Source organism: Mobula birostris, chromosome 4, assembly GCF_030028105.1.
Source record: "Mobula birostris isolate sMobBir1 chromosome 4, sMobBir1.hap1, whole genome shotgun sequence".
Lineage (NCBI taxonomy): Eukaryota > Metazoa > Chordata > Chondrichthyes > Myliobatiformes > Myliobatidae > Mobula > Mobula birostris.
Genome location: NC_092373.1, coordinates 143854439 through 143879403, shown reverse-complemented (window position 1 = coordinate 143879403; position 24965 = coordinate 143854439). Strand labels below are relative to the sequence as shown.

The following is a 24965-nucleotide window of genomic DNA, read 5'->3' as shown; positions in this document are numbered from 1 at the left end:
AGCAATATGCTTGCATCAGCCCTCTGAAAGAGCGTATCATTTGCAGCCTTTCCTCTTGTAGAGATAAATTACACAACAGCAGGTCCTTTGAACCACCATGTCTGAGTCAACCTTCGCCAATAGTACTTTATTGGTAGTGTGTAGTGGTGAAAGTACTTATCACCACTTTATTCTCATATCCCCATCAACTCCCACCTCCCTTCACCAATTCTAGCCTGTTGTGATTATCACAAATGTTCTTCAAATATATTTGAATCACAAGTCCTTTTAGTTGAGAGTAATGTTATACCAAAAACTTCAATCACTGGTCAGTGACATGGAAAATTCCTATTTGATCCAAAGCTAAGCTTTCTCTTTCATCAACATGCCCAGGACTTTTCTAATATCATACATTATGTGTTAACTATATCATCATCATTATGTGACGTGTTGTATAATATGAGCAATCATTATCTCATGAACTGATTGTTTTTGGCAATTTTTATTTTACAGAAATGCTTTGCCATTGCCTTCTTCTGGGCAGTGTCTGTACAAGACCGGTGACCCCAGCCATTATAAACGCTCATCAGAGATTGTCTGCCTGGCATCAGTGGTCATGTAACCAGGACATGTGATATGCACCAGCTGCTCATACGACTACCTGCTCCCATGGCTTCACATGAGCCTGATCAGGGTCTAGGCAGGCACTACACCTTTCCCAAGGGTAACCTACAGGCCAACGGAGGGAAGGACAGCCTTACACCTCCCTTGGTAGAGTCATATTTCCACCCCCGCCACCGATTAACAAGGTACTTTAAAGGAACAATATCAAATGGCTTTGACAAGTAGCCATGAAATGAGATACTGATAACATTTGTACTCAAAATTTAAACTGTCCTGTTGTAGAAGTCCATACTTCCATTTTTATGAATGAAATAAGTTTAGTATAGGATTTTGATCTGACTCTTCAAACAGCTAAGAAACTAATGAAATGACAAGCCAATGGTCCAGCTGAATTGTATGTGCAGGAGCAATAACCTTGCCCAGCTCGAAACCAGTTAATGAAATCTGCTTTATGTTTATGCTGCCTGTCTTATTCACACAGATATCCTTTCTCAAATGGCTTAATGAAATGAAAGTACTTTAATTCTGATCTACTATTTATGTTACCAGCATTCTTCATGGAATGTTAGATATTGAAAATATCTTAATATTGTAAACAATAATCCCAGAAGACTACTATGTTCGAGCAAAATGATTCATCATGTGTGGATGGAAATTAAGAGGCATACATACCCAGTGACTATTTAGATAACATATTAGTCTTCAATTTTACCACCTGCATGACAGTTGCTGAGGATGTGGCATATAATAAAGGAAGAAGGGAGATGGTGGGAAGAAACTAGTAAATAATGAAAGAAGGAAAACAGTGTGTAAAACAACGTCAATAGATCAAGCTGCTTTTCTCTGCATCCAACATGTTTTCATCCAGAATTATTTATAAATTCCATACTGGCACGAGTCTTTCCAAGTAAGGCCACAACAATCATCAAAGATGGCCAGATACATATTTGTCAAGCTTGAGAATAGCTCATCACCATCCAAATTTAATCTGGCCACTAACAGCAAATAAGCAGATTCACTAATACTAGTTACTTCAATGCTACACAGGAGAAAGTAAAGTTCTTGAGCATGAGCTCTAAATATTCTTTGTTTATGGTCATAAGTTTGCTAATGATCTTGCCTTGGCTTGCCTAGAAAGAATGAGGAATATGGTGAAATGACTCACTGGTAATTACTTCTGGTAGTTACTTTCTGTTCAGCTGAAAATACTTATATAGCATTTGGAGCTGAATAATGAAACAATATACATGATATGTGAGCTAGGAGCCAGAACTGTGAATTTACATGTAGATACCCTAGGACATTAGTCACATGGTGGCAGGTATTTCAGACTGAATCACCATCCGCTAACAATTTAGATCACTGAGCAGATCCAATTGACATTTATTCCACTCACCCTGATTTGGAAAGTTTGGAGAAGATACCTAATTGCTATGACTCTTTCAACAACAAGGCAATTACTCATACCCCATTAGTTTCTCTACATGTCTCAGTTGAGAAACAGGTAAAAACATGAATTAATATTGACCACACAAAATATCAGCGTTGTTCTTGCTAAGCAATCTGAAGAATGGCCACTATATACTGCATTGAATGCAAGTAAGCATACAGTGTCAGTTAGCAATGCACAATGAGCAGGAACATGCAAACTGTAACGTAATAATTGACAAAAACCATTCTTGCCTATTTTTTTTAATACGTCAGGCATATCAGATGGCATGCACCACAGATTTAGATTTTCATGTGACATTAAAGTTGAAGTAGAAAGTCTCTAAAAGGCATAAATTATGCTGGAGATCTGTGAGATTAATAGTGAAATAGGTATATTTTATTTTTATTATTGGTGTCATGCTTAGTGCACAATTGTGAACAACTCTCACGCATAATGTTCTACAATACTGCTAGTAATTGAACCACAGTCACAGAACTACTGTACCTCAAAACCTATTAGGTACTAAGATCTAATCTTTCTCCCTTAGAAGCCAGAAAGTGATGGAATGCACAGTCCAGATGGAGATGTATCAAATACTCCGCAAGACTGAAGTTATTTTTATTAGCACAGAGAAGATGGGCCAGAAATGCAGCAACAATAAAGTGCAAACTTTTTTGTTGCTTCTTAGAAATTATAAAAATGCTCATTAAAATATTTCTCAATTAAAGATCACCAAATATCCTTGACTAAATAAGTTTAGAAGCCAACTGTTCACGTTTGATTCGTCTGGACAGAGTGCTTGTGATAAAACGAGTTTCCAGAGAACATTATCCAAATCATTTAAAATCATAGCGCTTGAATGAAAGCTACAAATGATAGTCCTTTCAGGGTCACTTCTTGTTTTTGAAATGAGATTCAAGTTTATAGACACATTGAACACCAATACTTGATTTTTGTATTGCAAAGGGCTTCGGGGAAGAAAACTGACTCTTCTCAATGCAAACAGCATGAGTAGAAAACTAATAACCCACTAATCATACATAGTCTCTTTGGACTTCTTCAAAGTGATAAATGACAACAAAATGAAGAGCTGAGATAAGAGAGTGTGCTACTTTTCCTGCTTCTATTTGGGTAGACTGTGAACCTCTACTAAATCTGCATGAAGAGTCATATATTATGTTTTCCTTGTAAGTGACTATGGAACCTACTCAGAAGGAACACATCATATAACTGTCCAATCTGCTAAATCGCCAATAGCATCATCTTATTAAGCAGGAAGAAAATGGAGATCATACATCAGCAACTATGGAACTGCACTTAATACCAAAGCAACCATCAGCAATGATTACATTCATGTAAATATTGTTTATCAGTTCAACTATCTGACAAGCATAGCGCAAATGAGCTCATACTATAGCAATTTTCCCTTTAACCTATGAAATGCTGAAAATAGTCGTCTCTGCACTAAACTGAGGCTGTGGCCTGCAACTAATGGGCTTCTGTGGACTCACTTTCATGAACTTCAGTTCTGAGTGCTATTTGCTTTCTTTTATTGCTTGCACAACTTGTCTTTTTCTCCTGCACATTGAGTGATTGATGGTGTTTTTTTGTTTTAATGCGTTCTATTGGGTTTCATTGTTTTGTGGCTGCCTGTAAGGAGACAAATCTCAAGGTTATATAAAGTATACATAAATGTACTTTGAACTTTGAAGATTATATAAATACCAAGTTATTTATTAGTTAGAAGTAACAAGTTATTTATTTGTTAATAAGCATCAAAGTGCCTTCTCACAATAATAATAAAACTATTAAAATTATCTGCCACCAATTGAAGATTCTAATTCACAACATAATCAATAATTGATGATGAAATAAATGGCTTCATTGCCAAGTTTGCAGGTTATACGAAGATCGGTGGGGGGCAGCTGGTGTTAAGGAAACAGGTAGGATGCATAAGGACTTAGACAGATTAGGAGAATGGGCAAGGAAGTGGCAAACGAAATATAATGTTGGAAAATGCATGGTCATGCACTTTGGTAGTAGAAATAAATGTGCAGACGATTGTCTAAACAGGGAGAAAATCCAAAAATCTGAGTGGCAAAGGGACTCTGAAGTCCTTGTGCAGAACACCCTGAAGATTAACTTGCATAGTTGAGTCAGTGGTGAAGAAGGCAAATGCCATGTTAGCACTTATTTCAAGAGGTCTGGAATACAAGGGCAGGGATGCAATGCTGAGGCTTTATAAGGCACTGGTGAGACCTCACCTTGAGTACTGTGTACAGTTTTGAGCTCCTCATCTTAGAAAAGATGTGCTGGTATTGGAGATGGTCCAGAGGAGGTTCACAAGGATGATTCCAGGAATGAAAGGGTTATCATAGAAGGAACGTTTGATGGCTCTGGGTCTGTACTCACTGGAACTTAGAAGGATGAGGAAGGATCTCATTGAAACTTTTCGAATGTTGAAAGGCCTAGACAGAGTAGATGTGGAAAGGATGGTTCCCATGGTGGGAGATTCTAGGACAAAAGGGCACAGCCTCAGGATAGAGGGGCGCCCTTTCAAAACAGAGATGCGAGGAAATTTCTTTAGCTATAAGGTGTTGAATTTGTGGAATTTGTTGCCACATGCAGCTGTGGGGGCCAGGTCGTTGGGTGTATTTAAGACAGAAATTGATAGGTTCTTGGTTGGACATGGTACCAATGGTTACGGGGAGAAGGCCAGGAAATTGGGTTGAGGAGGAGGGAAAAAGGGACCAGCCATGATTGAATGATGGAGCAGACTTGATGGGCCAAATGGCCTAATTCTGCTCCTATTTCTTATGGTCTTAATTGTTGTACTTCAGAAGTTTGAGAGTGCTATTACAAGTTTTCTACCATAATTTGGCAGGGTTAAGGTTAGGGTTCGACTTAGCCGATTATCAGATCCACAAATACTAGTTATTTCAGTGCTATGCAGAGGAAGGTAAAGTTCTGGAAAGTGAGCTCTTTGTGTATCAAGAACAGAAAGGTTCTCACTTGTGACAGGACCACAGAAATTTAATTTGTTGACCTGAATACATTGGTATTGGTTTCTTGTTGTCACATGTACTAAGAAATTATAAAAAGCTTGTCTTGCATACTGCTTGTGCAAATCAAATCATTGCACAGTGCATTGAGGTAGAATAAATTCAGTCAAAAACAATGCAGTATAAAGTGTAAGAGCTGCGAGAAAGTGCAGTGCAGGTAAAATAATAAAGTGCAACTTCATAGCAAGTTAGGTTGTGAGGTCAAGAGCCCATCTCATCAAACAGAGGTCGGTTCAAAGGTCTGATAATAGCAGACTGCAGTGGCTCTAATCAGGAATCTAGAATGCAAAATGCATCCAACTGGAGCTAGAGCAGAGCAAAGGAAATGGGACAGCCTAATAATATGGAAGGGCATGCTATTATGTAATCTCAAGCTATACTGGATCTCTGCCGATACTGTAAAACACCTTGTCAATAATACCACATGAAAAAAAGATAGTATGTTCTAACATCAGGCAGTGATTTTTCAAAAGAACAGCAGCAGCTGCTGCCCGGTGATTCCAACCAGCAGCTTAAATCTGTAAAATGCATTGGACAGTTTGGCGCAAGATAGTTGCAATTACGCTGATTTTATTTCTGACATGGCTCATTATCTTGGAATCACAAGAATTGCAGCCACCAGTCTTCCCACACTTTTCCAGAAAATCACTTAAAATATTTCAGCTTTAATTTGAGTATTGGTTGGGTCTTTAACTGTCCAGAATACCACATCAAAGCAAATCCTTATGTCATCTAACATTAGTGCAGAAGTACTTTCCAGAGAATTTAAAGAAAAGGAAATGTGGAGGGCATATTTACAGAATCTTCTATTCCCCATTCCACAGATGTTGAAGGCCAACCTATGCTATGTTTATAATAGGGTAAGGTTATATTGCTGATCCACAGTGAGCCAGCACAAAAGAAAGTCTCTTTTGCACATCGGTTGTTTGGCAGTCTTTGTTTATGTATAGTGTTTCATAAATTGTATTATATTTCTTTTTTCCTATAAATGCCTATATATTTCCTATATTTTTTCCATATAAATATGGTAATATATACATACCCTGATAATAAATTTACTTGGAACTTTGAGCTCAGCTAAGTGCCACACTGTGTGCAGCCTCATTAAAAAAACCCTCTCATATGGTGTAGTATTGTTTGCAATATTGCCCCATGAGCAGAATGTCTGAAAAACTGTCTTTTGTTAATCTGCAAAAATGGTAAATGCCAGCAATGCAAAGTATTTTAATGGCCTTTACAAAAATTGCATAATGCTTCAACACAATTATGTCCAGTATCAAGACACAAATTCCCCATGCAGAAGAAAGTTGCAGTAGTGGATTCAAAAAATTCAGGAAGTCAGCAGTCCAGATATTCTTCTTTGTTTTTAAAATCACACTTAGTAAGTATATGTAAGAAGCCACTTCAGCTTATGGAGCAGTTCCTTTATAGGGTTACATGCAAAAGAACAGGCCTTGCAGACTCAAGTGCACACAAAAAAAAAATTCCTCCATTTGCTCCACATTTACAAAGTTAGCAAAGAAAATTGGATAGGATGCAAATTGTGGGAAGCTGGGGAATAATAATAATAATATAATAATAATAATTCACGTATTAAATTGGTGGGGGAAATGAGACACAATCAGGCTAACATTGGTGGGTATCCAGAACCTACATACTTCTACCACCCCCCCCCCACCACCCCAACAAGAAAGTCTCCACTTCTTTCTTGACAATAGACCCAACCTTCTAACACTTCCCTCCTCCCTCTGGCAGAACTGATCCTCACCCTCAACAATTTCTCTTTCAGCTCCTCCCATTTTCTCCAAACTCAAGATGTAGCCATGGACACCAGCTATGCCTGCCTTTTTGTTGGCTATGTGGAACAGTCTAGACTTTTCTGGTAATGCTTCCAACTCTCTCTGCGCTACTTTGACAACTGCATTGGTGTTGCTTCATGCACCTAGGATGAGCTCATCAATTTCATCAACTTTACCTCCAACTTCCACCCTGCCCTTAAAATCACTTGGTCCATTTCTGACACTTCTCTCCTAATTCTCGATCTCCCTTTCTCCATCTCTGAAGACAAACTGTCTACCAATATATTTTATAAACCTACCGACTCCCACAGCTATCTTGACTATACCTCTTCCCATCCTGTCTTCTGAAAAAATGCCATTCTTTTTTCTCAGTTCCTTTGTCTCTGCTGCATTTGTGCCCAGAATGTGGTTTTCTTTTCCAGCAGTTTGAACAGGGCACGACTGCGCAAGCACGTGAAGGTTGGCCTGTGAGAACAGCGGGAGAGTTTAAAAAGCCAGCAGATTAATGGAGCGGGCAATGGAGTAGTGGGAGACAGAGTAGGAAGGCTTTGGCTCGAGAGGCTTCGGCGAGCAGAGGCTGAGGACGAGCTTGCTCCCAGTGAGGTAAGGCTGGGTAAGCTCCTTTAATTAATCTAATTAACTTAGAAGTAGGTAATGGAGGCAGTAGTTAGGGCAGTCAAGTGCTCCATTTGCAGTATGTGGGAAGTCAGGGCAAGCACAATTGTCCCTGATGACTACACCTGTAAAAGGTACATCCAGCTGCAGTTCCTGACAAACCGAGTTAGGGAACTGGAGTTGGGTGAACTTCGGATCATTCACGAGGCAGAGGCAGAAATAAACAGGAGTTTCAGGGAGATAGTCACCCCTAAAAGTCAGGAGGCAGGTAGCTGGGTGACTGTCAGGAGAGGGAAGGGGAATAGACAGAATGAGCAGAGCGCCCCTGTGGCCATTCCCATCAATAATAAGTATACCATTTTGGATACTGTTGGTGGGGACGACCTACCAGGAACAAGTTGCAGTGGTCGCGTCTCTGGCATCGAGACTGGACCCTCAGCTCAGAAGGGAAGGAGGGAAAAGAGGAGAGCAGTAGTAATAGAGGATTCGATAATTAGGGGGACAGATAAGAGGTTCTGTGGGAGAGATCGAGAATCCCGGATGGTCTGTTGCCTCCCTGGTGCCAAGGTCCGCAATATCTCGGATCGAGTTCTCAGTATTCTCAAGAGGGAGGGTGAGCAGCCAGATGACGTGGTCCATGTAAGGACCAATGACATGGATAGGAAGAATGAGGAGGTCCTGCAAAAAAAGTTCAGGGAGTTAGGTGCACAGTTGAAGGACAGGATCTCCTGGGTTGCAATCTCATTTTGCTACCCGTGCCACGTGCTAGTGAAGCTAGAAATAGGAAGATAATGAAGCTAAGTACGTAGCTAAGGAGTTGGTGCAGGAGAGAGGGCTTCATTTTTCTGTATAATTGGGCCTTGTTCCAGGGAAGGTGGGATCTGTTCCGATGGATGGGTTGCGCCTGAACTGGAGGGGGACTAACAACCTTGCAGGAAGGTTTGCTAGTGCTGCTCCGGGGAGTTTAAACTAGACTTGCAGGGGGAGGGGAACCAGAGTGTTAGAGCAGATAGTGAGGTGGAGGAGGATAAAGATCATGCAAGAACTACAAATATAGTGCATGGAGTAAAGCCAGTTCTAACATATAAAGAGGCTTTGAGGAAAGAGAAGCAGAATAGAGGGTATAAAGGTAGTAAGGCAGAAGGGATAAATTGCAAGAACCATCAGGAACAAAGGTGATGAACTGAGAGTTTGGATACATACATGGAGTTATGATGTAGTGGCTATTACAGAGACTCGGCTGGCCCCAGGGCAGGAATGGATCCTCAATATTCCTAGATTTTAGTGCTTTAAAAGGGATAGAGAGGGGGGAAAAGGGGAGGAGGGGTGGCATTACTGGCCAGGGATACTATTACAGCTGCAGAAAGGGTGGGTAATGTACCAGGATCCTCTTTTGAGTCAGTATGGGTGGAAGTCAGGAACGGGAAGGGAGCAGTTACTCTATTGGGAGTATTCTATAGGCCCCTTGGTAGCAGCAGAGATACCAAGGTGCAGATTGGGAGGCAGATTTTGGAAAGGTGCAAAAATAACAGGGTTGTTATCAAGGGTGACTTTAACTTCCCTAATATTTATTGGCACCTGATTAGTTCTAATGGTTTAGATGGGGCAGAGTTTGTTAAGTGTGTCCAGGACAGATTCCTGTCACAGTATGTTGACAGGCCAACTAGGAGGAATCCCATACTAGATCTAGTATTAGGTAACGAACCGGGTCAGGTCGCAGATCTCTCAGTGGGTGAGCATCTGGTGGACAGTGACCACCACTCCTTGGCCTTTAGCATAATCATGGAAAAGGATAGAATCAGAGAGGACAGGAAATTTTTTAATTGGGGGTGGGCAAATTACGAGGCTATAGGGCTAAAACTTGTGACAATAGACAATAGACAATAGGGGCAGGAGTAGGCCATTCGGCCCTTTGAGCCAGCGCCGCCATTCACTGTGATCATGGCTGATCATCCACAATCAGTATCCAGTTCCTGCCTTATCCCCATAACCTTTAATTCTGCTATCTGTAAGAGCTCTATCCATCTCTTTCTTGAAAGCATCCAGAGACTTGGCCTCCACAGTCTTCTGGAGCAGAGCATTCCATATATCCACCACCCTCTGGGTGAAAAAGTTTTTCCTCAACTCCGTTCTAAATGGCCTACCCCTTATTCTTAAACTGTGGCCTCTGGTTCTGGACTCACCCATCAGCGGGAACATGCTTCCTGCCTCCAGCGTGTCCAATCCCTTAATAATCTTATATGTTTCAATAAGATCCCCTCTCAGCCTTCTAAATTTCAGAGTATACAAGCCCAGTCACTCCAATCTTTCAACATATGATAGTCCCGCCATCCCGGGAATTAACCTTGTGAACCTACCCCGCACTCCCTCAATAGCAAGAATGTCCTTCCTCAAACTTGGAGACCAAAACTGCACACAGTACTCCAGGTGTGGTCTCACCAGGGCCCTGTACAGCTGCAGAAGGACCTCTTTGCTCTTATACTCAATTCCCCTTGTTATGAAGGCTAGCATGCCATTAGCGTTCTTCACTGCCTGCTGTACTTGCATGCTTGCTTTCAGTGACTGATGTATAAGAACACCTAGATCTCGTTGTGCTTCCTCTTTTCCTAACTTGACTCCATTTAGATAATAAACTGCCTTCCCGTTCTTACCACCAAAGTGGATAACGTCACATTTATCCACATTAAACTGCATCTGCCATGCATCTGCCCACTCACCCAGCCTGTCCAAGTCACCCTGCATTCTCATAACATCTTCCTCACATTTCACACTGCCACCCAGCTTTGTGTCATCTGCAAATTTGCTAATGTTACTTTTAATTCCCTCATCTAAATCATTAATATATATTGTAAACAGCTGCAGTCCCAGCACTGAACCCTGCGGTGCCCCACTGGTCACCGCCTGCCATTCCGAAAGGGACCCGTTAATCGCTACTCTTTGTTTACTGTCAGCAAGCCAATTTTCAATCCATGTCAGTACTCTGCCCCCAATACTATGTGCCCTAATTTTGCCCACTAATCTCCTATGTGGGACTTTATCAAAGGCTTTCTGAAAGTCCAGGTACACCACATCCACTGGCTTTCCCATGTCCATTTTCATAGTTACATCCTCAAAAAATTCCAGAAGATGAGTCAAGCACGATTTCTCCTTCGTAAATTCTTGTTGACTCGGACTGATCCTGTTACTGCTATCCAGATGTGTCGTAATTTCATCTTTTATAATTGACTCCAGCATCTTTCCCACCACCGAGGTCAGGCTAACCGGTCTATAATTCCCTGTTTTCTCTCTTCCTCCCTTTTTGAAGAGAGGGACAACATTAGCCACTCTCCAATCCACAGGAACTGATCCTGAATCTATAGAACATTGGAAAATGATTACCAATGCGTCCACGATTTCTAAAGCCACCTCCTTAAGTAGCCTGGGATGCAGACTATCAGGTCCCGGGGACTTATCAGCCTTCAGACCCAGCAGTCTATCCAACACCATTTCCTGACTAATATAAATTTCCTTCAATTCATCCATTACCCTAGGTCCTTTGGCCACTATTACATCTGGGAGATTGTTTGTGTCTTCCCTAGTGAAGACAGATCCAAGGTATCTGTTCAACTCGTCTGCCATTTCCTTGTTCCCCATAATAAACTCACCCGCTTCTGTCTTCAAGGGCCCAATTTTGGTCTTAACTATTTTTTTCCTTTTCACATACCTAAAGAAGCTTTTACTATCCTCCTTTATATTCTTGGCTAGTTTACCTTTGTACCTCATTTTTTCTCCGCGTATTGCCTTTTTAGTTACCTTCTGTTGCTCTTTAAAAGTTTCCCGATCCTCCGGCTTCCCACCCGTTTTGCTATGTTATACTTCTTCTCTTTTATTTTTATACTGTCCATTACTTCCCTTGCTAGCCACAGCCTCCCCTTAGGATCTTTCTTCCTCTTTGGAATGAACTGATCCTGCACCTTCCACATTATTCCCAGAAACACTTACCATTGCTGTTCCACTGTCATCCCTGCTAGGGTATTGTGGGTGTGAATTAGGATGATGTTTTTGCAGGGAAATGTACTATGGACATGTGGTCAATGTTTAGGGATCCCTTGCAGGATGTTAGGAATAAATTTGTCCCGGTGAGGAAGATAAAGAATGGTAGGGTGAAGGAACCATGGGGGACAAGTGAGGTGGAAAATATAGTCAGGTGGAAGAAGCCAGCATACATGAGGTTTAGTAAGCAAGGATCAGATGGGTCTATTGAGGAATATAGGGTAGCAAGAAAGGAGCTTAAGAAGGGGCTGAGAAGAGCAAGAAGGGGGCATGAGAAGGCCTTGGCGAGTAGGGTAAAGGAAAGCCCCAAGGCATTCTTATGTGAAGAACAAAAGGATGACAGGAGTGAAGGTAGGACTGATTAGAGATAAAGGTGGGAAGATGTGCCTGGAGGCTGTGGAAGTGAACGAGGTTCTCAATGAATACTTCTCTTCGGTATTCACCAATGAGAGGGAACTTGATGATGGTGAGGACAATATGAGTGAAGTTGATGTTCTGGAGCATGTTGATATTAAGGGAGAGGAGGTGTTGGAGTTGTTAAAATACATTAGGACGGATAAGTCCCCAGGGCCTGATGGAATATTCCCCAAGCTGCTCCACGAGGCAAGGGAAGAGATTGCTGAGCCCCTGGCTAGGATCTTTATGTCCTCATTGTCCACGGGAATGGTACCTGAGGACTAGAGGGAGGCGAATGTTGTCCCCTTGTTCAAAAAAGGTAGTAGGGATAGTCCGGGTAATTATAGACCAGTGAGCCTTACGTCAGCATGGCTTTGTGAAGGGCAGATCATGTCTAACAAGACTGATAGAGGTCTTTGAGGAGGTGACCAGGCATATAGATGAAGGTAGTGCAGTGGATGTGATCGACATGGATTTTAGTAAGGCATTTGACAAGTTCCACACAGTAGGTTTAGTCAGAAAGTCAGAAGGCATGGGATCCAGGGAAGTTTGGCAGGTGGATTCAGAATTGGCTTGCCTGCAGAAGGCAGAGGGTCGTGGCGGAGGGAGTACATTCAGATTGGAGGGTTGTGACTAGGGGTGTCACAAGGATCAGTTCTGGGACCTCTACTTTTCGTGATTTTTATTAACGACCTGGATGTGGGGGTAGAAGGGTGGGTTGGCAAGTTTGTAGACGACACAAAGGTTGGTGGTGTTGTGGATAGTGTAGAGGATTGTCGAAGGTTGTAGAGAGACAATGACAGGATGCAAAAGTGGGCTGAGAAGTGACAGGTGGAGTTCAACCCTGAGAAGTGTGAGGTGGTACACTTTGGAAGGACAAACTCCAAGGCAGAGTACAAAGTAAATGGCAGGATACTTGGTAGTGTGGAGGAGCAGAGGGATCTGGGGGTACATGTCCACAGATCCCTGAAAGTTGCCTCACAGGTAGATAGGGTAGTTAAGAAAGCTTATGGGGTGTTAGCTTTTATAAGTCGAGGGATAGAGTTTAAGAGTCGTGAGGTAATGAGAGTGGTTGGTGCGTGGAATGCGCTGCCTGAGTCAGTGGTGGAGGCAGATGCACTAGTGAAATTTAAGAGACTACTAGACAGGTGTATAGAGGAACTTAAGGTTGGGGGGGGTGTTATATGGGAGGCAGGGTTTAAGGTCGGCACAACGTTGTGGGCCGAAAGGCCTATACTGTGCTGTACTATTTTACGTTTTATGTTCTATGACATCAGAAATGTCCTCCTTCTTCAATGAACGGGGTTTCCCTTTCTCTACAATTGATGCTGCCCTCAACTGTATCTCCTCCATTTCCCGGACATGCACCCTCACCCCATCTTTCAGCCGCCTTAACAGGGTTAGAGTTCTGCTTGTCTTCACCTACCACCCAAGGGCTCCGCAACCAGCACATGACTCTCCGCAACTTCCACCATCTTCAATTTAGAACATACCACCAAACATATCTTTATCCCCTCCCTCAACTGTCCACTGCTTGGTGAGGCAACACTTCATATGCAAATCTGTTGTGGTTGTCTACTGTATCCGATGCTCCTGATGTGGTTTCATATACATTGGTGAGACTCAATGTAGATTGGGAGACTATTTTGTCAAGCACCTTCACTCCATCAATAAAAAGCAGGATTTCCTTGTGGCCAACCACTTGAATTCCAATCCCCATTCCCATTCTGACATGTCAGCCCACGACCTCCTCTACTGCCACATTGAGGTCACTCTCAAGTTGGAGGAGAAACTCCGTCTCGGTAGCCTCCAACCGGATGGCATGAACACCCATTTCTCTAACACGGCAATTTTTCCCTCTCCCGCTTTGCTCTTCTTCCACTTCTCTCTCAGGCCCCCTCTTACCTTTACTCTTCTCCTCACCTGCCTATCTCCTCCGCCGATGCCCCTCCTCCTTCCCTTTCTCCCACAGTCCACTCTTCTCTCTTATCAGATTCCTTCTTCTCCCGCCCTTTATCTTTTCCACCCATCACCTCCCAGCTTCTTACTCCACCACCCCTCCCCCACCCACCTAGTTTCACCTATCACCTTTTAGCTTGTCCTCCTTCCCTTCCCCCATCTTCTTTTCTGGCTTCTCCGTCCTTCCTTTCCAAGCTTGATGAAGGGTATCGGCCTAAAACATTTATTCATTTTCATAGATGCTCCCTAACCTGGGGGGAGAGGGGAGGAAGAAACACGAGGTCAAAGATGAAACCAGGGGGGTGGGAAGGAGGGGAGGAGAGGTGAAGTAAGGAGCTGGGAAGATGATTGGTGAAAGAGATACAGTGCAGGGATGGAGAAGGGGGAATCTGATAGGAAAGGACAGAAGGCCATGGAAGAAAGAAAAGGGGGAGGAACAGCAGAGGGAGATAATGGGCAGGTGAAGAGATAAGGTGAGAAAGGTAAATGGGAATGGGGATTGGTGAAGTGGGGGTGGGCATTTCCGGAGGTTCAAGAAATCGATGTTCATGCCATCAGGTTGGAGGCTACCCACACGGAATACAAGATGAACTCCAGTTACTATAGTTCTATGGGACACTATTTTGTCATTAGTAAACACTTGAATGCATTGCTTCCTACCATGTTATCTCATGTATTAGTAGCTGAAGCATCCCAGATTGTAATGCACCAATTATATTTCTTTTATCTCCTGAACAATTTTCTAATCAGGTCAGTAATTTTATTTTAATTCTGCGAACTTTAAATTTATCTATACGTGTCCTAATTGAGTACTTATGGAATATATCTTGAATGCTTAGTAACTTCATCCAAAATTAGATTTAAATATCCTCCCTCACAATCAGTGTTAGACAACCAGATCCATTTTTTTCTAGTTTCTCTCAGCAACCTTCATGTAATGGAGTCAAATTTTCAATTTAATAACAAAAATGGAACATTCCCTGAACCATTAGCTTTGAACAATCATGGCTAAAACACTGTAAATGCCATCCCTTACCTCTTAGGTTTCTAAGTGTGAGATTGTCCGGAGATTGACTAATCAGTCTGTTCCTATCCAATATGATTGTCTTCTTGTTAGAGTGTTGAACAGTGTTCCTTTGGCTGGAGATAGTTGTCGTACCAATAACTTTGGACACCATACAGTCTCAGAAATAAGCTAGCAGCTGTAACAGATATATTGCCTAATGAAGTGACCATTTAAAATTGTTACAAAACAGCAAAACTAATATAATAATGGTTTTCAAGGCAAAGCCACGAGAAGGAATTCCTTCTAATATAGTAGCCATACTCTTTAATGTAAAGATGATCTAACTAAATAATTGAGATGCAAAATGGCCAACTGAGGTAATGGAACAAAAATAGTATAGTCGATGCTAATTTACAATCAGTGCTGATAGACTTCAGAATCATGAAAGCCAAATGAAGGTAAATGGATAGCTCTCTCGGAGACCCATTAACCTGTAGTACCCTCAGCAACCCATGTGGCAATATTAGAAACTTGGTGACACCAATCAGCAACATCGCTTAACCTAGTAAATGAAAATCAGAAGACAGAGGGGCTGGAAATATGAAATAAAGGTAGAGGTGCTGGAAATCCTTAGTAGATCAGACAGCATCTGAGAAAATGAATCAGAGCTGATGTTTCAGATTGAAGACCCATTATCAGAGATAAGAAAGAGAGAGACATTGAGAGAAGTTAGAAAGGATGGGTTAAGAAGTAAAAGATAATGTAATATCACTGATTGGTTACGTCCTGGGTTGCCTACACGAAAAGCTGCGGATGAAGCTATCTAGAGATCATAGGTTAACGAGGACAACGAGAGTTGTACAGTGTTAGTTGCAGAACTACAGTATTAGCTGCATCCCAGCATTTAAAATTCCTTTATTCATGTTCGCTCTCTAACTTTCCTCAATAACCTATCAATCAGATGATTTCAGAAATAGCTTATCCTTATCACAACCGTGGCCTCGCCCTTTCAGCGATTTTGGCCTTCTTCCCTCACCCAACCACCCCAGAACTTAAGACTTTTCTCTCTCTCTCTTTCCCAGTTCTGACAAGGGATTGTCAATCTGAAATATTAACTTTATTTCCCTTCTGCATCTCTTCCTTATCCTTTTTGTACATCTGCAAATTTTTAAGCAAGATTGTCACCCAATTTCAGACTCTATCCAGTAATAAACAGGCTGTTTATTCACTTCACACTGCTTTTGACCAGCAGCTTCCTGAAATTTATAGCACAGCAGATATTTAATCCTTCAATGTGATGAAAATTATGCATTCTAATTACAAATACCATAGGCATCTTAATGCACAATAATTGGATTTCACCCTTATTTTGTCCGCTTCCTTGGTTTATGTTAATTCCAATGGGGGAATTCCATTCACTCCACCACACCCCAGACACAGTGAAATTGGAAATAATTACCACAAAATTAGGGTGGTTTTCATCCTGATTACAGTATTAACACACAACCTGCACCGTTCCAGATGTCAGCTGTTCAGAGAGATCACAGCTGCTGTGTTCTGTACTTCTAGATTCATGAGAAGCAAGTCACAGCCTTAAAGAATTGTTTCCAGGCAGTCACAGTACAGCAACCTGTAAGCCTGGAATGGAGGGGTGGAAGGACATGTGTCTTCAGGCAGACAGAGATCCAACTTAACTGTGCCGTGCTTGTTTGTTAAAATGTGCTGTAAGCATTCTAAGAGCCACTAATAATGCAACAAATTTGCATTATTATCATTCAAAATTCTGACAGGCACATGCAGACAAAATTACATCAATGTACCAGCCGATAGTCTTTCATTCAGAAACATGCTGTGGGGTTTGCACTTGGTTTTACTGATTAAAAGAAAGAGCAAAGGTTACACATTATTGCTCCAGTTTCTACCAGGAAGCCAAAAATTGGTGTTGTACACATTGCGGATATTATCAGATGCATGCATAATCTTGTGCAAACAAGGGTAGGGTGAATTGGCCTGATGATTTGAAATAGTTCTAGTTGTACTGGAACATGTGCAACACGACATTTATGCAAGATATACACATAGGAAACAAGAGAGGGTGGGTCTAATTTGAAGGCAGAAATTAAATCAATTACAGGCAGTTGATGAATTGAAGAATGATGAGATTATAATGGCTGGAATCTGGAGCAACGCACAAAGTGCTGGAATTCAGATAAAGGATAGTGATCTGAAAGATCAACTGTCCATTTCTCTCCATAGATGCTGCCTGACCTGCTGAGCTCCTCCAACACTTTATATGGATCAATTGAATACGTCCCTGCATGATACATGCCAGCCTGTCATGACATCATCCAGCACACATTTCCAATTTCCAAGGTTACGGTGAAAGTCCTGCCACAGATGGCCAAAGAAGCATCGTTTGAAGGGTCTCCACTGTGCTGTCAATGTACTGACATCTGCCTCCAGTAGCCTCACTTTTTATTCATAAGCAAATTCTTAACAACTTTGCTGGCTGCCCACATAACTTTCAGCATCCTTTCAATGTATACACACATACTGTGGTTGCACCAGCCCTGTCAGCATAATAAAACCATGCAGCACTACTCTGGCCATGAAACTCAATTGGCATGGAAAGGAGTAGTGGAGGGAGGAATCCAGCCAGGCACACTGACAATGCACGTGCCCCCTCCCCCATGCTTTCATTCTCCTCCATGGCTGCCTCTTCTGCCGCTCCAATAGGTTATTTTTGCCAATTCTCTAATTTTAGAAGTCACCTGACTGGGTCCTATCTGTTTATGAAACACCCCCAAAGAAAGAGTGTACCTTAATTTCCAGGCAAAGATATTTTAAACAAAAAGCAGCATGGTAGCGTAGTGATTAGATGTAAGATCGCGGTTCGGTTCCCACGCTGTCTGCGAGGAGTTTGTACGCTCTCCCCATGACCATGTGGGTCTCCTCCAAGTGCTCCAATTTCCTCCCACATTCCAAAGATGCACGGTTAGGGTTAGTGTGTATTGGGCATTTAACGATGCGTGGCGACTCTTCCTTGCTGTCCAGCACAATCCTCGATGATTTGATTTGACGCAAACAACTCATTTCACTGCATGCTTTGAGGTACACGTAACATATAAAGCTCATCTTTAAGAAGCTTCACCTCAAGAAAGACACAACTGCTTTGTAACCATGTCTCAAATGTGATGCAGTCTCATTCATCAAACTGGAACCCCTGAAAATTTCTCTTTAGATTTACGATAAGAAGGATGGTGTAAATATTTTAAAATGAAATGTGGCCACTTTCAAATTTCTTCTTAATCAGAGAACATCTGAATCTTTCATATGGATTTGTGATACAATTACTAATGCTTGACAAGGCAGCTGCACAATATAAAGTACAAAGGATCACCACGGAGACAAAATATGAATTACCTCTCGTTGGATGTGCTATTCCAGATATACTATGATCTGTTTACTTACTGCAGAGGTGAAGCTACCAACTGAATAGGCACATATTCAGAATCTGCCTGAATGCTTTCAAAAATATTTTAATCTTTCAGGCTCTGATTTTCTAAGTACATTGAAGATGCACATTTAATACAAAAATAGTTAGATACTCACGGTTTCTTGGGACTTCTCTTTGACATCGTAGACGGTTAATTTCACCCGTGTCTCTTCATAAATGGGATAGCCCGGTGGGAAGGTAGCACCAGTCAAAAACACTGGATCCCTTGTTCCCTGTGTGCCACAAGCAAACAGGCCTGTCTCAGTATGCTAACAGCTGTGTGCAGGGTCATATAAAAAGAAATGACAAATACATGAATCAAAAATAAAAATGAGCCGGTAAAAATTGCAACTCAATAAAAAGTAGATAAATCAAGGAAAACTGTTCAGTATTAACAGTATTGCCTCTCATCATTATTGTTTCACAGCCAGCCAGAAACACACCATTAATCAAAACAACTGTGTGCCAAGTGTTTTCCGGTTCCCTTCATTGATTGTGCCCCTAACTGACATTTTCTTCAATGTTTTTTATATATACACTTTACATCATATATTTAAAACAAACCCACTGACTTCCTTACTGAAAGAGTGATTTTGTCACTGCAGTATCGATCTCAGTCTTCAGAAGAGATATTCCATCATGCTAAGTTTCCTCTATACTTAAGAGGAATGTTGATATTAGAATTCAACTGCACCCACTGTGCGTTTCTGCCTGTTGCTGGTGCAGATGTCACTCTAATTATAAAGCCTGGTGAAAAGGGGCTTAGCTCTATAGTTAGAAGTTCAGCTCACTTTCTCTGAAGGATCAGTAAGTGGAGTATGACATCTAACTGGCAAAAATCTCAAGGCAAGTGGCCATTAGGGTAGTTACCATACCGATATTTCAGTTTCAATTTCAGCACATCTGAAGCTGAGTGCCAGCATATCATAAAACTGGGTGTAGAGTTCATTTTAAATACATCCTCATGCAGGTCATCCTCTGGCTATGCAAAATACACCCACTGGTTTAAATGCAAATGAAAGCACTTCCTATAGATATGCACAGCACAACAGCTTGCACTCACATGCAACAGAAAGTTGTTGGACAGCGACCACAAACAAAACTGACTTCCTGGTCTGAGCTACAATGCCCGAGAGAATCGCCCTTTTCTGGCCAGCCTCCCTCATTTACTTTTGCCCACTGGCCAGATCTTTGATGTTGAACTCGCAACTACGCTCAAATTAATAGCATTCACCAGCTTTCCTGTTTGGAAGTTGGCACCTAAGCTGGTATGCTAAGCTTCCAACTCAATATGTGCCAATGCTAGGTGCACTGCACCATGGCACTGATCTCACCACAGCATTCAGTACACCAGCACAACTTAGAACCACCACTTTCCTTACCATCTCCTGTTCGCATCAACTCTGGGTCAGAGCAGCATAGCTCTAAATTTTTATTTTACAAAAATATCAAACAAAGTCCGTCTGATTTTAAACAGGATCCCTGTGATATGCTTGAAGGCTTGTCACAGAACCACATTCACTGTATTTGCTTTCTTCAGCAAGGATTTCAGCTTCACTCCCCAGAGGCTCGGAGGAGAACCCATTAATCACCTGTAGCTTGGACGCATACGACAACAAAGTCTGCCTGTTGGGAGTGCCTGGCATTACCCTAGCCTAGCCGGCCGTTGCCTGTGAAAAGACCTTTGTCTGCCTTAGGTTTAGGACTTGGAATTTGTTTTAGGTGAAGTAAACAAAACCTCATTCATTATTGGATGTTCATGCCTCCTGTATGAACAGGGAGGCAGGCCATGCTCTCAAAACAAAACAACCCGGAGGTTCAGGTTGCTAATACCTGGTAATGTTTCCATAACCCTCAGGGTCGCTTGGATCAATGTCGTCTAGGGAAACAGCCCTCGGCCCTGCCAAACTGGGTAATTAGCTTGTGTGGATGCTGTGTGATGTACCCCACCCCGCCCAAATAACAGACAATACACCAGATACGATTTAAAGGATTTACAGTTTATAGATATTAAGACCATAAGACCATAAGACCATAAGACAAAGGAGCGGAAGTCGGCCATTCGGCCCATCGAGTCTGCTCCGCCATTTTATCATGAGCTGATCCATTCTCCCATTTAGACCCACTCCCCCGCCTTTTCACCATAACCTTTGATGCCCTGGCTACTCAGATACCTATCAATCTCTGCCTTAAATACACCCAATGACTTGGCCTCCACTGCTGCCATTGGCAACAAATTCCATAGATTCACCACCCTCTGGCTAAAAAAATTTCTTCGCAATTCTGTTCTGAATGGGCGCCCTTCAATCCTTAAGTCATGCCCTCTCGTACTAGACTCCCCCATCATGGGAAACAGCTTTGCCACATCCACTCTGTCCATGCCTTTCAACATTTGAAATGTTTCTAAAAGGTCTCCCCTCATTCTTCGAAACTCCAAGGAATACAGTCCAAGAGCGGACAAACGTTCCTCATATGCTAACCCTCTCATTCCCAGAATCATTCTAGTGAATCTTCTCTGTACCCTCCCCAATGTCAGCACATCCTTTCTTAAATAAGGAGACCAAAACTGCCCACAGTACTCCAAGTGAGGTCTCACCAGTGCCTTATAGAGCCTCAACATCACATCCCTGCTCCTATACTCTATTCTTCTAGAAATGAATGCCAACATTGCATTCGCCTTCTTCACTACTGACTCAACCGGAACTATATAATTAATGGAGAATAAAATATAAAAGGAAAATAAAAGGCACCGCACTTATCAAAGTTCAATCTCTTCATGCACAAACAGTTGGAGCTCAGGACCCTTCTTCTTCACCCTGCGACCTCCCCCCCCCCCCCCGGACCACCTCGACCAGCCGCCTGGGACCAACAATGGTGGTCGACCAGACGCTCCACACAAGTCCGTCTCCATCTCCTCACCAAACGCCCTCCTCAGGGTCCGACCCCATTAGCGGACATCACAGCACCTGGTCCATCCTCTGTCTCTCTCTCCCGCCTTCTCCCCCAAAACCCCGCGCATACTATATCTTACAGATACACCAAAAACATAACAACTATCGCAATTGGTTCATAACATCGTCTTATCAGTAACGTGATTCAACAAACTGCTAGCGGGAGGACTTTCTCAGCATTTAACATAACAAAGAAGCATTCCCAAGTATAACATAACAAGGAAGCCATTTTAATTAGCCTATGCAGTAACATAAGAGATGAAACCCCCTTACACTTAAACTAAAAGCCTGACTAGCTGTCAAAGCAACTCAGAGGCAGGGATGGAGGCCTGCTTCAGAGAGACCAGCATTGCTCAAGGTCTTGCCCATCAGAAGGTAGTGACTTTCCATTGGAAATTAAATCCAGGGACCAAGCTGGAAGAAACAATATGGACAGGGTGTAACAGGTTCACTAGAAAATCTGGCAGAATATCTTCAGAGTGGTCAGTGGAGTTTTACTCCATGGAAAGTAAATCCCAGTTTTAATATTTACATAATATGCAGATGAGGTCAAATTCACAAAATGAATTTGCAGTGCATAAAATCCATCTAAATTTCATCCATCAGGTCCTTTGTTAAATAGACAAATTGATACGCCACTTATCATCATAGTGATTTATTTACAATTTCAAGATTCATGTTCAGTATTCTTTTTCTATCAGTTTTTGCCTGGCCCCTCTCTCCTCCATTCCTCAGAGGCAGTTTCACAGAACCATTACATCCTCTGGTGTCTCAGCTAACTTCCCTTTGTTTTGTATGTGGATGCTGATAGTGAGTATCAAAACACTGTCCAACCAAAGCGAAATCACTACTGAGCTCAATTTTTATCCTCACCTGATATCCAGAGCTGCACTCCTCAGCATCAAATGCAATGTAACCATTTGCAGAGAAGATTGTGCACAAGCTTCCCTTTCTTAGGATAATAACACTCAGTCTTTTGTGTTCTTGAGTAGCTGTGGTCTGCTAATTCAGCAGTGACAGTCTGTTGAACAAGTTACTTCCTTATCTATATGACTCAATTATTCCTTATCTCAGCAGATGAACTATAAATGGACGCAGCGTTAAAGACTTATTCTGAAACCACTATTTTCATGCAAAGGTAATGTTGCATTATACTTTTGTGTGTGTACTAACTATTTACAAGGCTGCAAGTTCAAGTAATGCCGAGGCAGAATTCCACACATTTATTAGCAGAAAAAAATTGACAGTGGATGCACACAATAACTGATAAGTAATCAAATTATTTGGTTGGAAGCATCACTTGTAAGAAATGAAGTAACTTGGTTTAATTTAATGGTTTTTACCAAAGAATGCAGAAATCTTTTCAAAGCTTTTGTTTCATCATGTTCCCAATGTTGACTTCTCACATTGTATTTTTTACAGGAGGTGAGCCATCACCCCACTGAGTTCATTCTTTCTCTGACACACTGCCATTAGTCCCACTCCCCCACTTCTTTCCGTGTAATCTGCTCTCACCCAGAGACTAATCAATTCCACTTTGGTACTCTCACCAGCTACATAAACTGGGAGCAGCTTACATCAGCCAACCAATGCATCAACCAGATTGCCTTTGAGATGCAGAAGGGAATGGGAGCAGCTAGGGAAACCTCATGCAGTCATGGGGAAAATGTGCAAACCTTACAATGGATGTTAGAATCATTGTGACAGCTTGAATTGATGCGCTGTTGCTAACGCCTTTTTCTCCCCTTACTCGTCATCTCCAAAAAGTGCTAAATCTTGGACTTGGGATAAAATGCCTGCATTATCTCCTGGTGTCATAACATAGAGGCTTTTCAACCTCCACATGTATGGTCATGGGTAAACCTGTCAAATCTAGTACTGTGACCATCTGATATCTTCTATTACTGCTCATATGCATGTTCAATCTACTTACTGGAAGTGAGAGTCCAGCTTATTCAAAACACTATGAAAAGATCGGAATCAGTATCAGGTTCAATATCACTGGAATATTTTGTGAAATCTGCTGAATTAGTAGCAACAGTGCAATGCAAGACATGATAATATAGGGAAAAATAAGTACATCAATTACAGTACGGATATAAACATGAGAAAATCAGCAGGTGCTGGAAATCTGAGCAACACAAACAAAATGCAGGAGGAACTCAGAAGGCCAGGCAGCATCTGTGGAAAAAAGTACAGTTAATGCTTTGGGCCAAGACCCTTCGGCAGGACTGGAGGGAAAAAGCTGAGAAGCAGATTTAAAAGGTGGGAGGGGAAGAGGTAGAAACACCTGGTGATAGGTGAAACCTGGAGGGGGCGGGATGAAGTAAAGATCTGGGAAGCTGATTGGTGAAAGAGACAGAAGGCCATGGAAAAAAGAAAAAGGGGGGAGGAGCACCAGAGGGAGGTGATGGGTGGGCAAGGAGATAAGGTGAGGGAGGGGAAAGGGGATGAGAAATTGTGAACTGGGGGAATTACCAGAAGTTTGAGAAATCGATGTTCATACCATCACGTTGGAGGCTACCCAAACGGAACATAAGGTGTTGTTCCTCCAGCCTAAGTGTGGCCTCATCATGACAGTGGAGGAAGCTATGGATGGCCATGTTGGAATGGGAATGGGAAGTGGAATTAAAATGGGTGGCCACTGGGAGATCCCGCTTGTTCTGGCTGACGGAGCATAGATGCTCGGCGAAGTGGTCTCCCAATCTACGTTGGGTCTCACCGATATACAGCAGGCCACACACGGGGAGCACTGGATACCATAGATGACTCCAACAGACTCACAGGTGAAGTGTTGCCTCACCTGGAAGGGCTGTTTAGGGACTGATCCTCCCCACTAATCTCCCTCCTGGCACTTACCCTTGCAAGCAAAACAAGTGTTACATCTGCCCCTACACCTCCTCCCTCATTACCATTCAGGAACACTCCTCTCTCCTGTTCCAGCCTCACTCCTTCTAAACGCTCAGCTTTCCACTCCCTCCGTGGCAATCCAAACCTCACCATCAAACCCGCAGATAAGGGAGGTGGGGTAGTAATCTGGCGTACTGACCTCTACCTTGCTGAGGCCCAGCGGCAACTCTCAGACACCTCCTCTTACTTTCCCCTCGAACAGGACCCCACTGAGGAACACCAGGCCATTGCCTCCCACACCATCACCAACCTTATTACTCTGGGAATCTCCCATCCACCACCCTCAACTTCATAGTTCTCGCACCCTGCACCTCCCATTTCTATGTCCTAACCAAGATCCACAAACCTGCTTGTCCAGGTAGACCCATTGTTTCAGCTTGTTCCTGCCCCACTGAACTCATATCTACATCTCTCAACTCTGTTTTATCCCTTCTAGTTGAGTCCCTTCTTACCTACATCTGTGACACCTCACATACTCTTCATCTTTTCAAGGATTTCAGGTTCCCTGGCCACCATCATCTTAGTTTCACTGTGGATGTTCAGTCCCTATATACCTCCATGCCCCACCAGACAGCCTCAAAGCTCTCTGCTTTTCTCTGGACACGAGACCTAACTAGATCTCCTCCACCAAGCGGAACTTGTCCTCCCTCTGAATAACTTCTCCTTTGGCTCCTCCCACTTCCTTCAAACAAATGGGGTAGCCA

General features: G+C 42.5%; 1 protein-coding gene across 7 annotated transcripts in view; it reads right to left on the bottom strand.

Moving 5' to 3' along the window:
- inpp4b (inositol polyphosphate-4-phosphatase type II B) overlaps positions 1–24965 on the bottom strand; it is an 813686-nt gene that overhangs the window by 296276 nt on the left and 492445 nt on the right. For 6 of the 7 annotated variants that reach the window (XM_072256187.1, XM_072256173.1, XM_072256177.1 and 3 more), the window contains one exon: positions 18517–18633. In XM_072256187.1, coding sequence (XP_072112288.1) covers positions 18517–18633 — 117 coding nt within the window. Of the gene's footprint in view, positions 1–14934; positions 15057–18516; positions 18634–24965 lie in introns of those variants that run through there. The other variant, XM_072256182.1, reaches the window with a different exon arrangement.